A 15,525-nucleotide genomic window follows, 5' to 3' on the forward strand; every position below is an offset into this window, starting at 1 on the left:
GGTCCATCTTGCCTGACTCAGTGTCGGTGCAACAGAAAGGGAGGTTAGGAGAAGGCCCTAGGGAGAAAGGCATGTTGCATCTGGCTTTTGTGTGTGTATGTGTGCTTCTGGGAGGCAGGGAGCCTAAACGGAACCCCTGGGTACCAAAGGAATGGGAGGATGACTTCTGATCCTTCCTCCTCTAGACACCAGAGGCCAGAGAGCTCAGGGGCCAGGATGCTGCTGGACAGAGGGGCCCCTCCAGGAAAGGAAGCCGACCTCCCAGGCTAAGTGCGCCTGAGTTGGGTGAGTGATTAATAGGATGCAGAGATAAATCCTTTCCCCCTTTTCCCAGATTAATTTGGGCCTTTCCCTTCTTGGCCTTGAGCATCATCATGATGTAATGAAAAATGCAATAGATTTGGATTTGAAGGGCCTCAATTTAGATCCTGGTCCTTCTGTTTGCTGCTTGTGCAGTGTGTGTGTGTGTGTGTGTGTGTGTGTGTGTGTTGAGGGCTGAGGACTGGACAACCTCCAAGCTCAAAATCTTTTGCCCCTTAGCCTTTTCAAGAAACCAGACAAAAGAGATTTCCCCTCCAAATGAACCTGTCCGAATCTTTGTGGCTCTCTTTGACTATGACCCCGTGTCCATGTCCCCCAATCCCGATGCTGTGGAGGAGGAGCTTCCATTTAGGGAGGGCCAGCTCTTGAAGGTAAGACTGTCCTGTATCCCATCATCTTGACTCCTGGTGAGAAAGTTTAGATAACTGGTCCTGAGAGAGCCCAAATAGGCAAGGGTCACTTTGGGGCCGTGTAGGCAAACCTATGACACACATGCCTGAGGGGGCTGCTCCCTTCCCTCTCATCACCCACCCCTCTACCCAGCAGTCCAACGGGAGTGCTTCCTCCCTCCCCTGTACAGGGTAAGGTAGGGAGCTTATATGAGGTGTGAGGATGCAATTTGGGCACTTGGTCTCTAAAAGGTTCACTATCACTGCTCTAAGTGATTCCTGGGGATCCCTCCCCCATATGATCTCATTGAAAAATTCATCTCTGGAATGATTTGCATAAGGTACATTTAAGCTATGTTGACATACACAAGATCAGTCTGAGCTCTTCATCCATATGTTGATAATAAGATTCTTTAGGGGAGCATCTAGGTGGCTCAGTGGATATACAGTCAGGACTAGAGATGGGAGATCAAATCTAACCTTAGACACTTCCTAATGTATAACCAATTTGGTATGTTGTTCTTTTTTTTAAAATCCTTACCTTCTATCTTAGAATCAGTACTGTGTATTGGCTCCAAGGCAGAAGAGCAGTAAGAGCTAGGCAAATGGGGTGAAGTGACTTGCCCAGGGTCACACAGCTAGGAGGTGTCTGAGGGCACATTTGAACCCAGGACCTCCTGTCTCTAGGCCTGGCTCTCAATACACTGAGCTACCCAGTTGTCCCCAAGAGGTAAAGGTTTAAAAAAAAAAGATGAAAAGATTCTTTAGGGTATTGCTTGAGCTCTCCCCTTCTTTTGAGAAGAAATGCCTTTCCCCTTACTGTCTGTGTATTTTATGTGGGTGTGACTCTACCCATGCTCCCAATGGGGGTGGTATTGGAAACCTGTGAGGTGGAGCAATGGAATGAATATGTTCCTGGTGGAGGAGTTGAACTACAAAGCTACTAGCCCAAAGCTGGAGACATGCCTGGAAGGCAGCAGAGAGCATGGTGTGGTGGCAAGAGGACTGAGTTTGGAATCAGAGCATCCAAAGTTCAAAGCCAAACTCTGCTACTTGCTGCCTCTGGGACTTAGGCCAAACCTCCCTGAGGCTTTCTTCCTTTATTTGTAAAATGAGGAGGGTTTGGATCACATCATGGATTCTGTTTTTTTTTTTTTTAATTCTTACCTTCCATCTTAGGATCAATACTGTGTATTGGTTCTAAGGGAGAAGAGTAATAAGGGTTAGGCAATGGGGGTCAAGTGACTTGCCCAGGGTCACACAGCTGGGAAAAGTCCAAGGTCACATTTGAACTCAGGACCTCCTATCTCAAGCCATTGAGCCACCTAGTTGCCCCTGATCATGGATTCCTAATAAGGAGTCTAGTGAGGTGTGGAGTGGAAACTTGGATGAAAAAAAATTCAAACTTTATTTTCAATAACCTTTAATTGATATCTATCATTTCCTTCACATACAAATGTAGGGAAAAAAAAAACATTACTAAGAGACTTGGGCTTCACCAGACTACCCAAAGAGGCCATGACACAAAAAAGATGGACATTTAAGAATACCTTGAAGGACCAGGCTTGGTCCATTGACAGTTTGCTTTTTTTTTTTTTGGTCTATAAAACAGAGAAGATAGGAGGATGAATATTATTGTTTATTTTATTTCCAAGTACAATTATAACAAAATTTTGCATTAACTGATGCAGTTGGTTGTTCTAGGTGTTAGGAACCAACTACCAACTCAAAATTCTATGATCCTTTGAAAAAACTCAACTTTTGCTTTAGTAAACTTTAAGAAGTAAGAGGAGAGCTAAAGCATCTGGGGAGACAGAGCAAGACTTTCACTATGGCGGGTCTGGGGTACCAATCGGTGACGGCCAAGTAAGGCAGAGAGAACAGGAAATGATTCTAATTGGATGAAGTAGAATGGAATTAGCCCAGCCCTTTTGCTCTCAGATGTCCATTTATTCACACATTATACCTGTCCACTTCTTTCTCTTTCCCTGCATGTCCCCATCGCTTAACCCTTTTCCCCTTGACTGTTCCAAGGATGTTGTGTTGGTCCTACAGGATGGGGTGGTGAGGCTTTGTCTGGCTACTAAGGTGGCTATGGTCTCTGTCCCCAGGTGTGTGGGGAAAAGGATGCTGATGGCTTCTATCGGGGAGAATGTGGAGGTCGGGTTGGCTACGTTCCCTGCAATATGGTGGCTGAGGTAGCAGTGGGCAGTCCTGTGGTAAAGAGGCAGCTGCTCCAGAGGGGCTACCTGCACCCTGACAGCCCTAAGGAGGGCTTAGGTAGGTTCCACATCTCTATGGGAGCAGACTAGGGAGTAATGGAGTGAGGGTTATGAAGAGGGTGGGACTATCATTTGGCAAGAAGGTAGATAAGGGCCCCTTAGCATCAGGGCTTTGAAAATATACCCAAAGATTCATTCTAGGTCCTAGTGGAAAACAGTCAGGACTTCTTAGGGCGATTGAGCTAGGCAGGCGGGGAGGTCTTAATGCCTTAATCTCTTGGGAATTCGATCTAACACTAGGCCATGGCATCCCCAAGGGCAGTTTTGAAAATGGGACTTCAGATTGGCTTTCGGTCTATTTCTTCTCCTTTCCTCTGTCTCACTCTTTATCTCATTCATCATCTCTTGGTTGTTTCTCTGACCGTGTTTAGGGAATGGCTCCTTCCCTCTACTTGCTCCTCATCCAGCCGGGCCACCTCCCAAGCCCCGGAGATCAAAGAAAGGTAGGCAATTATATTGGTACCCAGTGAAAGAAGGTGTCAAGAATAAAGGTACTGTCTGACTTCCCAGGAGCCACTTGGAGGCTCTGGGGGTCTCAGACCCCAGGGGTCAATCCCAGCTAGGGGTGATATCTGGAAAGAGACCTGGTCTGGGAGTTAGAAGACCAGAGTGCTGGTGCTGACCCTGAAAATACCAAGCTCTGTGCTGTTTGGCAAATCATCCAACCTCTCTAAGTATCAGTTTGCTTATCTTTATGAGGAGTTAGACTAGAAGACCTCAAAGGTTCATTCCCTCTCAAGCAATCTATGATTTTCTAATGATTCTTTACAAAAAAATTAATGCTATCTTTTAAAGAAATTCCCCAAATTCCCCACTGTATCTCTCTCTGCCCAGAGAGCCCTACGATGTAATAAAGAAATTTCTCTTATGATTCTGATCCTGGGGGTATGAGTTGGGGGTCAGTGGTCATGCCTGAGCCCAAGGGAGAGGCCTGGAGGAGAATAGGAACCTTCTATTCCACAGCTGAGTCTGAGGTGCCCCCTGCCCTGCCCTGGGGAAGGGCCCTGATGAGACAAAGGACTAAGCCTGGGCTACACAATAGCAAGGGAGATGGCAGGAAGGATCAAAATGATACAACCTGGTAGATAGAATACAGGACTTGGGGTTATGAAGACCTGAATTCAAATTTTGCCTGCAGACCCTAATGCGATCCAGGAAAAGTAATTTTTAGCCAATGTTAGCCTCAGTTTCCTCAACTATAACATGGGGATATAATAATAACACCTATCTCACAGAATTATTGCAAGGATCGAGTGAGATAATAATTGTAAAGTACTTCACAAATCTTAAAGTGCTATTTAAATGCTATTATCATTTTTATAACATCTCCACGATGGACTTTAAATGTAGAATAAAACATACATTTCTGGACATGGCCAGTGTGATACTTTATTTTGCTCATTTGTTATGAAGGTGTTTCTTTTCTTTCTTTTCATTATTCAGTAGGGGGGTGTCAGAAATGGGAAGAAGAGAAAATAAATGCTTGTTAATTGGGAAAAGAAAGTTAAATTAAAAAAAAATTATTATGACTCTAGCGACTCCTTCAGAAATAATGCCAACCTAAGCCTCTGTCATCAGCTAGTGGTATGGGAAGAGAGGAAGAAAAGAGGAAACATCAGGTAAAAAAGAAAGAATTTGTTCTCTGTCCCTCTTCAGGCTCCTCTTCTCAGCCAGATGTCAGGGCCAGCCCCAGCACACCCCATTCCATGGTGGCTGCCTTCGATTATAACCCTCGAGAGAACTCTCCCAATGTGGACGTAGAGGTGAGGAGCCCGACTGTAGGGTCTTCCCTGCAGAGAGAATGTCCCTGGTTGGGGTTCTCCTGAGGTGGGTGCTCTGGGCACTGCCTTCCCCCCGGGCCATTGGAGCTGACCTGGGCATCTTCCTCTACAGGCCGAGCTGTCATTCAAAGCTGGGGATGTCATCACAGTGTTCGGGGCTATGGATGATGATGGCTTCTACTATGTGAGGGGTGGCAGATAAGGATTTTGTCTCTTTCTGCTCCCTAGTTTCTGGCTCCTTTTGGGTTGGACATGGGCAGGGGGAGGTAGCAAGGAAAGTGTGCATGTGTGTGTGTAGTGTTTCTTAATTAAAACTAGCTTTAGACTCCTTTTCCTCCAGCTGTAGTTCACTGACTATGGCCAGGGTGATGCTGGCCATAGACCTTGTCCCCAGGGAACTTGGTGGCACTGGTTAAACAGGAAAGAGGTTTGGGTATAGGGAAAAAGTCTTAGAAATCTACTCTAGTAGGAGGGAGCTCCATCTCTAACCTCCTTGGTGTCTTTCCCACAGGGAGAGCTGAATGGACAGAGAGGCCTCGTCCCATCCAATTTTCTAGAGGGTGTCATCTCTGGGGAGGACAGGAAGGTAGTGGGGCCATCTAAGGAAAAGGATCCTGGGGTCCTAATGGCTGAGAGCCAGGTAAGCACACAATGGGTATCAGCCTCCTTTGTTTCCCCATAGATATATGGATAGAGACAGTCAAGGGTGGTAAAGGATAGTTGAAGCCCAAGGACTGGTTGGGGCTAAATGGTTGGAGCAGGAAGAGATTAGCTCCAGACCACAATCTGCTCTCACAGGGTTGAATGATCAGAGCCCAGGATAGTCTAAAGCCTGAATGTTTTCCCCTCTTCCTGGATCTGAGAGCCTGACCCCAACCTCTAGGGCAGAAACTCTTGTGCCACACATGGATAAGTGAATTGGCAGACAGGTGCTAAGGAGTCTGGGTAACTGACAAAGTGGGGAGTGAGTCCTTAGATGTTCTGGAGTCATCCACGTGGAATTCAGGCTCCCCAGTTTTCTGGAACCACCTATCACTTACCTCCACTTCAGCTCAAGGCCAAAGGTCTTGGAGGCTGGATTAGTGGGTACCGAAGGTACTGGACAAAGCCAGACAGCCCATTCTGGACTCATATCCCTATGGCAGCTTGGCCTATATAGAGTGGTCTCAGCCTGCTGCCTCTTCTGCTGGGCTGGCCTTCCCCAGGAGAAGGAACTGGTCAGAGCTTCCCTCTGCATCCTCAGGCCTAAAATGGAGCCCTCTGTGTGAGAGGGAACCTGCTTTAGCCCCCTGCCCAGCAGGTCCCCACATTCTCCTCCTTACCTCCATCAGGCAACTCCTGCCTTCCGAGGATAGATATTTTAGGGGTATAGACAGGCATAGGGGCACATGAAGCTGAAGAAGTGGATGAAGGGCATGATGTGCAAATCAGGACCAGCCCAGGGCTGGGTGGGATGGGTCTGTGTGTCTGTCAGTAACCCACCACCTCTGTTTATTCTCGGCTCTTCAGAGAATGAGGAAGAGAAGAGTCCAGTGCTAGATGGAGATAGATATGTAGAGTGACATGTAAGTGGGGGAACAAGCCCACCCCCCAATCTCCTACCATTCCATATGCCTTTCCACACATGTAGCCTCCTACCCACTTTTCACCAACTTCTTTTCCCTTTCATCCAAATCAAATAGTTCCCTTCGATTAGTTTTGTGTGTCCACGCCCCAGTCCGCTTATGATTATTAGTAGTAATAGACTATGTAGTATGTGGTACCCCATATTATGTGAGTGATCATATAGTATGTTCCCACATCCTGGCTCATAAGTGGTCATAGCATATGGAACTCCATATTGTGTAATTAATCAGATAGTATATCCCATACTATCTCCTATTATGTGACTAATCATATAGTATATCACATATATGATATATTATGACATCACATCTTAAGAGCATTATGTGATATATGATTCTAGTAGTATAGCAATGTGATAATAATTAGAATAATCACAAATACCATTAACAGCACCATCATTTCTCCAACCACAAATGCCACTCTTACTAGCATATCATTATAGCATTACAGCCAATGAAAATGATTATATTTATTTTATAGCCAACTCTCAACCCTGAGGGAGAGCCTGAACAATTTGGATAGATGTGTAACCTCAAAGGCCCTCAACTTACAAGGTTTACTTCTGTCCCACCTTGGTCCAGGATTCCACAAGGCATCCCTTCCTTTATTTAAAAAAAAATTCTCTTCCCCTCTAAACATTGATGCCTAATGAATTTTTCCCCTCCTTCCACCCCTGTCCCCAAATAGAACCCTCCCTGGTAATACAGTTAAACAAAACAAATAAATATGGCCAATTGTGTGACAAATGAAGTCCCCCACCTCTGTGGCCAAGAGGCAGGAGCCTCGCTGCCCCACTGTCAGTTCTCTTTCATTTCAGTAGGGCGGGCCCTACCTTTCTCTTACTTTCTCTAGCTGTCCTCTACTTCCCCTCCCCTTACAGAGAAGCAGGAAGGAGAAGAAACAAAGAGCCCCAATGACCCCAAAGCGCTTATCTACCTCTGTAATTGAGAGTTGGCTTTCTAGAGTACCAAGTCTGAGTTGGGCAACTCAGAGAATCTGGTACTAGCTTCTATTCCATATGCCACACAGTCCAGGGGCCATAATGCCATGGGAGTGTGGGGTGGTGGGGGGAGTTGGGGCCAGGTCATCTGTGGGGGTGAGCCCGTGTTTGGAATTGTGCTTGGTTTGGGGTGGTGGGTGTAGGTGATGCAAGGAAGGCGCCTGAGGTGAGATGAAACAATGCGAAGAGGTTTGGAGGAGAGGCCAGTGAAAGTGAGCCTGGGGGCTGATGGGAGCCAGGGTGCTGGTAGGCTGTGCCCAGGGCTGCAAGCCACTGGGGAATCAAAGGATCTTAGATTCAGAGGTAGAAGGGACCTCGGAGGACGTTTATTCCAACCCCCTCACTTTACGTACAGAGTAGGTAAGCTAAAGGTGGCATTTAAACCCATTCCTCCTTCAGCATTTTTGCAAAGTTGCATATGAATGTGTTTGTGCCTACCAGATTTGGTACTTCTGTTCTCTCCCTCTCCATGGTACCCATTATGAATTCTGTGCATCAGGGATGAGGCTAGAGGTACAGGGCTAACATTAGAGAAGAGAGAGGATTTAGAGAGGGAAGTAAACACAGTTGAGATATCAATAAAGCTTTAAGTCTCAGAGAACGGAGCTGAGAGTAGGCCTGCCCCCAGGTGGACTGGATTGAATGACCTCATGTAGTTTTTTCCTCTTGGGAATGGTCCAGTATGGAAATTCCTGGTTATTTCCAAGGCCCCTCAGTTACAGACTTGAGGAGCAAAATAATCCCCCAAACCTGTGCTGAGCTAGTCATCCTACCTCCTTCGTCTCAGTTCTTTCGGCAAAGGAGAGAAGTTCTTCCTGAAGACTCTTCTGTCATATAGACACTGGAGTCAGGCAGGCAGAGAAGGAGCCAGTCACATGTCAAATGACTCTTCCCATTTTTAACCAGCTCGGGAACTTCTGTAGGGATTTATGGCAGTGAGCACTCACTCATGAATGGGAAAGATTGGGATGGCCTGACAGGGAAGTATCTGGTCCCAGGACCAGCTTTGTAAAATATCGGAGCGGGCACGAAAGACTTAGTATCACGGAGGAGAAATCCGAGTCAGAAGAGGAAGGAAGTTTCTTCCAAGTCACAGAGGAAAGCGGGAGAGACTAGAATGAAGATGCAGGTCTCTTTCCTCCATCCCTCCTGGATTCTTACCTCCTCTTCAGAGTCAGACTTGGAGTGGGAGAGAGCTGGATGGGAGAATGGAGCACGGGAAAGATTGGGAGGGGAGTCATCATCCCCCCATCCTTCTGTGCTAGTAGGGTGGGAAGAAAAAGAGGAAGAAGCTTTCGGGGGCTGGGAAGAGGGTGGCAGGGACAGCTAAGGAAAGTCATCTAATTCAGTTTCCATTCTTCTTATAACCCCCAGCTCCAGTCTGCCACTGCCCCGGATCTGACTGGACCTCTGCCGTGCCCGTCTCATCCCCCTTCTCTTAGACCTGGGAGCACCCTCGAGGCCAGGTCAGAGGAGTCGTTGGCTCCAGCCAAGAAGATGAGGGGCCTCATCTCCAAAGGGAAGCACCTCCTTCGAAAATTGGGCTCGGGGAAGAAAGAGTGAACATGGTCATTGGTGCCCAGCAGGCAGAGCCAAGGCGGACCAGCCCCCTGTCTCTCCCGCCCGAGCCTGTCTTTCTCCAGTGATCCTGAAAGAGCCCTCCCAGCTAACAAGGGACGTTTGCCCAGGGGCCTGTGGGGCAGGACCTGAGGTGGAGCTGGGCTCTTGGTCCTGGAACTGCTTTCTGGACATCACTGGTGCTGTGATACCTGGAGGGAAATCAGTTATGGTACTCCCCACCCACCACCACCCCAAGACCTGGGACTCTGGGTGTTTGTGTTTGTGAGGGAAGGAGCAGCTCTCTAGGCTCTCTCTTAACACCCTTATGTTCCCCCAGGTCCCACGTCTTCCTTCCCTTATGGGGAAAAAAGTTTGCACTGAAGCCTCCCTGTGTTCCTCCCTACCCCCACCCCTATGGTCCTCCCAGAGGGTGGACAGAACCCCTGTATATATGTACATAAGCAGCCGTGCCTCTGTAGCAACTCTCCAGCTCCATCTTGCTTCCTCTGCACAGACCACTCCCCCTCCCAACCCTCTTCCCCCCCCACCCCAAGGAGAAAGGTCATGCCAAAGCGTGTCCCCCACCTCAACCCCTCAAACAGGGCCACCTCAGCCCCCCATACCACCTGCCAGTCCCCCCCCCTTCAGCAGGCCAAGGGTTGGGGGTTAGAGGTCAGGGGTTGAGTTTGCCTTATTTGCATCATTAGATTTGATTTCTTTTCTGCACCATCTCTAACCTCTCCAAGGGGAGGTTTGGGCATGGGGTGGGGCAAGGACAGAAGTCTGCACTTATTTTCATACATGCCATGTTTAGAATGTGACAGGGGCCCCACCCCCAGCATCCCCCCAACTCCTTAGTGTTCTATCCCTTCCTCCATTTGACTCCAGACAGCTAGGTGGGCCTCTCTGCATGCTTCCTCACATGTGTTGGGAGATTGGTTGGTCGATCACCTCCATGCCCGCCTCCACTACCCCATGCTGTCCCCGGGTCACAGTGAGGGGTGAATGTGTGTGTGTATGTGTGTATGAAATTGTTTAAAAAGACATTTTATTATAATAAAGTCTATTTTCACAAAACCGTTACCAGATTCAGCTTGGGGTGGGGAATGGAGCATGTATTCCCAAGAGGGTTAACTTCTCCCGAAGCCTTTCTCTGGAGCCTCACAGAGGTGACCTTGGGTTCTTGAAGGCCATGTGGCGGAGCAGGAGCCCATGCTGGTCCTCCCCAGCTAGGAAGGTCTAGGCGATCACCATCAGACAGACGTGGGTTCTCCACCTGAAGGCTAACTCTAGTCAAGTACTGACAGGTTCTCATCACCAGGCTGGCTATAGGGCAATACATTTTTCAGCCATAACAATAACGCTTAAAAAAAGACTTTAATAATATCATTTGTTTTTATGTTACCTAATTTCCCCCCTATATCTCTCCACCACCATCATGGCTCTTGAAGAGATCTTCTAAATTGCAGTCTGAGTTGGTGGAAGGACTCCTTTCTCTGACAGAATTGAAGCCCTTTGAAGTATTTAAATTGGATCAGGGAATTCAAACTCCAGGTGTCTGGACTCTGAACTTTGTTGTCCTGGGTCTGTCTGAAAGAACTGGATCTTTCCCCCTGGAACGTGGGAAGGGGTTGAGTAGGAAGCTTTCACTCGGGTCTTTTCCAACCCCCTCCAGTCAATTCTATGATCTGTCCTCAGAGAGAAGGTGGCACAGCAGCCAGGCTGCAGAGAGCTCGAGAAATGACTAGGAAAGACACTCATGGGGTCAAGAAGGTCCTGGTTGAGGAGACAAGATGACTTGCTGGGGTACTTATGTTCTTTGGGCTTAGAGATGGAAAAAAAATCAAAGGTTCTTAACCTGGAGACCATTGGTTTGTGGACAGCTTTCAGGGGGTTGGTGAACTTGGGGAGAAAAATTACACCTTTATTTTCACTAGCCTCTAATTAAAAAATGAGCATTTCCTTTGATTATGCAAAAATATTCTTCTGGGGAGTCCATAGATTTTGCCAAAGGGGTCCATGACACACACACGTTTAAAAAAAATCCCAAACTAGTCCAGCCACTTTCTTTTCACTTTTAAATTTATTTTTAAAATTCTCATTGACATCTTTGGTTCTTATATCATCATTTCTTTTTTCTTCATTGTTTCCAAATATAACCCTTCCCAGCAAGCTATCTTTTGTATCAAAGAATAAAAAGGAAAGAAGGGAGAAAAAAGCAGTTCAGCAAAGCTAATGACACATCAAAAGAGTCAGACAAGTGTTCCACATGCATAGTTCCTACCACCTCTGCAAATAAATGAGGACAGCACATTTTCTGATGTAGTTTTTTTGGGCCAGACTTGGACATTATAATTGCACATATTTTTGTTGTTGTGGATGATGATGATGTTACTTTTCCCCATTTTCACTACTGCAGTAATTTTTCAAACCCGTATTTTAAAGATGAGGAAATTGAGTCACGAACAAGTGAAGTCACCTGCTTAGGGTCACAATAGAAAGTAGCAGAACTAGAATTTGAGTTCAGTCTCCTTACACCTGTTCTTTCCACAAAGTCTGGCAAGATAACTTGCAGCAGGGTGAGACAGTGAGAAAGTAAAAAGAAGAAAAGAGAGGAAAATTTTGAAAGGTGCTAGAGCCTCAATTTCCCTTTTTGTTCCCTTCTTCCACAGAAGTGGTAGACTCAGTTAAAACTTCTGCTCCCCCAGCCTCTAGGTGGATGAAATCCCCTCAGGAAGCTGTGTGTAATCCTAACTGAACTCTTCTCCAGGATGGATTTAGAAAGACTCAATGGTGTTGAAATCATCTCCAGTGAAAGCTGTTAGCCCAAGAGGTAGATGGGTTGACATCTGTGAAGGAGGAGGAACAAAGGACAGTCAGCCTGGTACTGGCTAATCTCAAATTCCTGGTGCTCTGGTGGAAAACGACTCTGGAAATTCCAGCATTGCTTTCCAGAAGTCATGTTGTCCAGGGGGAGTGGAGGTGGTGAGAGAAGTTAATCCTTCCATTGAAGGATCCCTGGTCCTGGAGGCAGATGATCTGGGTTCAAATCCTACCTTTGACTCACCACTGTGTATCCTTAGGCAAGTCACTCAAGCTCCCTGACCCTTGGTTTCCTCATTGGTAAAATGAGAATTGGATTTTGTGGCTTCTGAAGTCACTTTCAACTCCGTATCTAAGATTCTCTGACTGGGAAATATATGTGGTAGAGAGGAATGAGATAAAGGAACTAATAATATGAGTCATAGGTTTTATAGACCTGAGTCAGTCTTCCAGAGCTTTCCCTTTCCATTGTTTTCTTTTCTTTTTGACATTTTAGAGCCTGAGTCTCCATCTATTTCACCCAGATTGGAAGTTTAGCCGCTACCCATAGTCCTGATCCTATTACTGATTGATTCAGAAATTTTAACCAGCTCCATTTCCATTCTGGGTCAGTTTGCTCCTCCTTAGGCAGTCTAGGGGATCCCTGTTCTACTTATTGGGGCTCACCATATTTGGGACAGATTGAGTATAGATACCTGATCTGTTTTCTCCTGACTGCAGCTTGAGTTCAGGCAATCTACTAGTCTCTGACTCCCCCAGAAGTGGTGATTACAGGTGTGTGTGACACTATATATGTCTTCCTTATTTTCTAACTTCGTTGCTCCTGATGCCCAACGGTCTGTTCCTTGCTTTCCTGCCTCTGTTGTCATCACTAGATAAACTTTGTCCTCTACCCTTGCTCATGATGCCCTGCTTTCACATATTCTAAATGGAAGGAATGAAATTGCAAATTCCAGAATTCTGAGTTTTGGAAGTCTGTTCCAGTGGAAACCAGATTCTACCAAGCTAAAATAGTTTGGTCCTAGAAACAGGTTGCTATCTAAGGAATGCCTGACTAAATGAAACTCAGCAACATTGAGGAATATTTATTGGTCAATGATATATGAAGCTCAGCATCAAGTTAAAAATATAATTCTCAGAGAAGACGAGGAAATTCTCTTTTCATCTTTCCATGAAACTTCCCTAGACCAGAAAGATAGCCTTTAGGTGGCATTTTTGGGGCATGTAACCTATGAAACAGATTTTGGGGGACCAGATCTGTAATTCCATTGACTTAAGGAGGTAGCCAGATAAAAGGTGGGCTTGGGATCATGAAGATCTCAGTTCCCATCTGGCGTCAGACAATCAGTAGCTATGGGATAGGCAAGTCACTTAACTGCTGTTATTATTATTATCATCATGTCTACTACTGTAAGTTCATAAGAAAAGATATATCATTGTAGACAATTATGTCAGTCCCACTGACCTATTTAAAGAAACTTGGAAAAAGTTTAGAAAAGAAGTGGAACTTTTAGAAAGGTTAGATTAGACTTCTGGAGAATATGAAATGGGAATAGAAAGGACTAGCCTATTGCTCAGTTATCTTTGGCATGTTCACAAAAATTGGCCATGTAGTATATAGGACATAAAAGTCATAAAGTAATGCAGAGAAGCAGAAATATTTGCATCTTTTTATGACCATAATGCAATTAAAATTATATCTAATAAATGGCCTTTGAAGCATAGATTGCAAATTAATTGGAAATTAAATAACTTAATCTAAAGAATGAGTGAGTCAAAAAAACCATAGAAACAATGATTTCATTAAAGATAATGACAATAGTGAGACAATACAGTAAAATTTGTGGGATGAAGCCAAAGTAGTACTTAGGGGAAAATTTCTATCTTTAAATACTTATAGCCATAAAAGAGTAGATCAATAAATTTGAGCATGCAGTAAAAAACAACATAAAAGCTTAGAAAAACATCAAATTAAAAATCCAATTAAACATCAAAATAGAAATATTGAAAATCAAAAGATAAATTAATAAAATTGAAAATAAAAAAGAATGATTTTATTTTTTTAAAAACTATTTGATAGTTTGATTAAAAAAAGAATTATCAGGATCAAAAACAAAAGGGTGAATATACAACTAATGAAGATAAAATGAAAGCAATTATTAAGATCTATTTATCATACTATATGCCAATAAAATTGACTTTCTAAATGAGATGGATATTTACAAAAATATAAATTGTCCACATTAACAGAAGACATAGAATAGTTAAAAAATCCTTTCTTAGAAAAAGAAATTGAACAGGCCATAAATGAGCTATCTTAGGGAAAAAACCCCAACACCCAAGACCAGATGGATTTATAAGCAAATTCTGTTAAACATTTAAAAACCAATTCTAATGCTATATAAATTATTTGAAAAAAAAACACCAAGTAAATAAGGAGATTTAGCAAATTTCTTCCATAACCTAATTATGGTTTTGACAACTAGAGAAAGTATAAACAGAGAGAAAGCTACAAATTTCCACAATGAATATTGATACAAAAATTTTAAATACAATGCTAGCAAAGAGATTATAACAACATATCACGAGAATCATGCACTATGACCAGACTGGATTTATAACAAGAATGCAGGGCCAGTTCCAATATTAGAAAAATTAACAGCATATCAATAACCAAATATCAATATCATATCAATATCCAAACCCAACAAAAATATTATTTCATTGATGCAGAAAAAACTTTTGACAGAACACACTACCTTTTCCCATTAAAAACACTAGAAGGTGCAACTAGATAGCACAGTGGATAGAGAGCCAGGTCTGGGGTTGAGATGACCTGGATTCAAATTTAACCTCAGACACTTCCTAGATATGTGACTCTGGGAAAGTAATTTAATTCTTGCCTCTCTTCTGTCTTAGAATTGATACTAAGAGAGAAGGAAGGGTTTTTAAAAAATAAAAACACTAGAAAACATTTAAAATGACAGGCAGCATATATTTAAAGCCAAGAACAAGCTTTATCTGTAGTTGGGATAAACTAGACATCTTTTCAGTAAGATCAAAGGTCATGATTGTCCATTTCACTATTATTATTTAATTTTGTCTTAGAAATGATAGCTATAAAAATAAGGCAAGTAAAAAATTGAAAAAAAAATAGGTATAGGCAACAAGGAAATGAAACTATCACTTTTTGTAGATGATATGGTTTATTTAGAGAACCCTAGACAGTCAACTAAAAAAATTCATTGAAACAATTAACTTTAGCAGACTTGCAGGATATGAAACAAATCCACAACAGCATTTCTATATATTACCAACAAAACCTATCTGGAAGAGATAGAAGTTCCACTTAAAATAGCTGTAGACAGTAAAAAATACTTTGGACTCTACCTGCCAAGACATATGCAAGAAAAATATGAACACAATTACAAACACTCTTCACACAAATAAAGAGATCTAAGTAATTGGAAAAATATTAATTGTTCTTGGGTGGGCCAAACTAATATAATAAAAAATGACAACACTACTGAAATTATTTTACTTTTTTTAGTGTCATACCAGTTAAACTACCAAAGAATTCCTTCAGAGCTAGAAAAAAACAGTAACAAAATTGATCTAGAGGAGCAATAGGTCAAGAATATCAAGGAAAATAGTGGGAAAAAAGTGAAGGAAGGGAAACTAGCAGCAATAGATCTCAAACTATACTATAAAGCTGTATTCATAAAACAATTTGGGACTTGATA

At 43.8% G+C, this 15,525-nt stretch overlaps 1 protein-coding gene across 8 annotated transcripts in view; it reads left to right on the plus strand.

Annotated features, from left to right (window-relative positions):
• The window catches only part of TSPOAP1 (TSPO associated protein 1), a 44,532-nt gene extending 34,496 nt beyond the window's left edge, over positions 1-10,036 (plus strand). For 6 of the 8 annotated variants that reach the window (XM_007481818.3, XM_007481822.3, XM_007481819.3 and 3 more), the window contains 8 exons: positions 186-285; positions 541-692; positions 2,822-2,990; positions 3,364-3,435; positions 4,649-4,755; positions 4,886-4,957; positions 5,285-5,413; positions 8,774-10,036. In XM_007481818.3, the coding sequence (XP_007481880.2) occupies positions 186-285; positions 541-692; positions 2,822-2,990; positions 3,364-3,435; positions 4,649-4,755; positions 4,886-4,957; positions 5,285-5,413; positions 8,774-8,962 (990 nt within the window). In that variant the 3' untranslated portion in view covers positions 8,963-10,036. Of the gene's footprint in view, positions 1-185; positions 286-540; positions 693-2,821; positions 2,991-3,363; positions 3,436-4,648; positions 4,756-4,885; positions 4,958-5,284; positions 5,414-6,282; positions 6,339-6,879; positions 7,102-8,773 lie in introns of those variants that run through there. The other 2 variants (XM_007481821.3, XM_056816500.1) reach the window with 2 other exon arrangements.
• Positions 10,037-15,525: the final 5,489 nt, after the last annotated feature.

This window comes from Monodelphis domestica, chromosome 2 (genome assembly GCF_027887165.1).
Source record: "Monodelphis domestica isolate mMonDom1 chromosome 2, mMonDom1.pri, whole genome shotgun sequence".
NCBI classification, from domain to species: Eukaryota; Metazoa; Chordata; class Mammalia; order Didelphimorphia; family Didelphidae; genus Monodelphis; species Monodelphis domestica.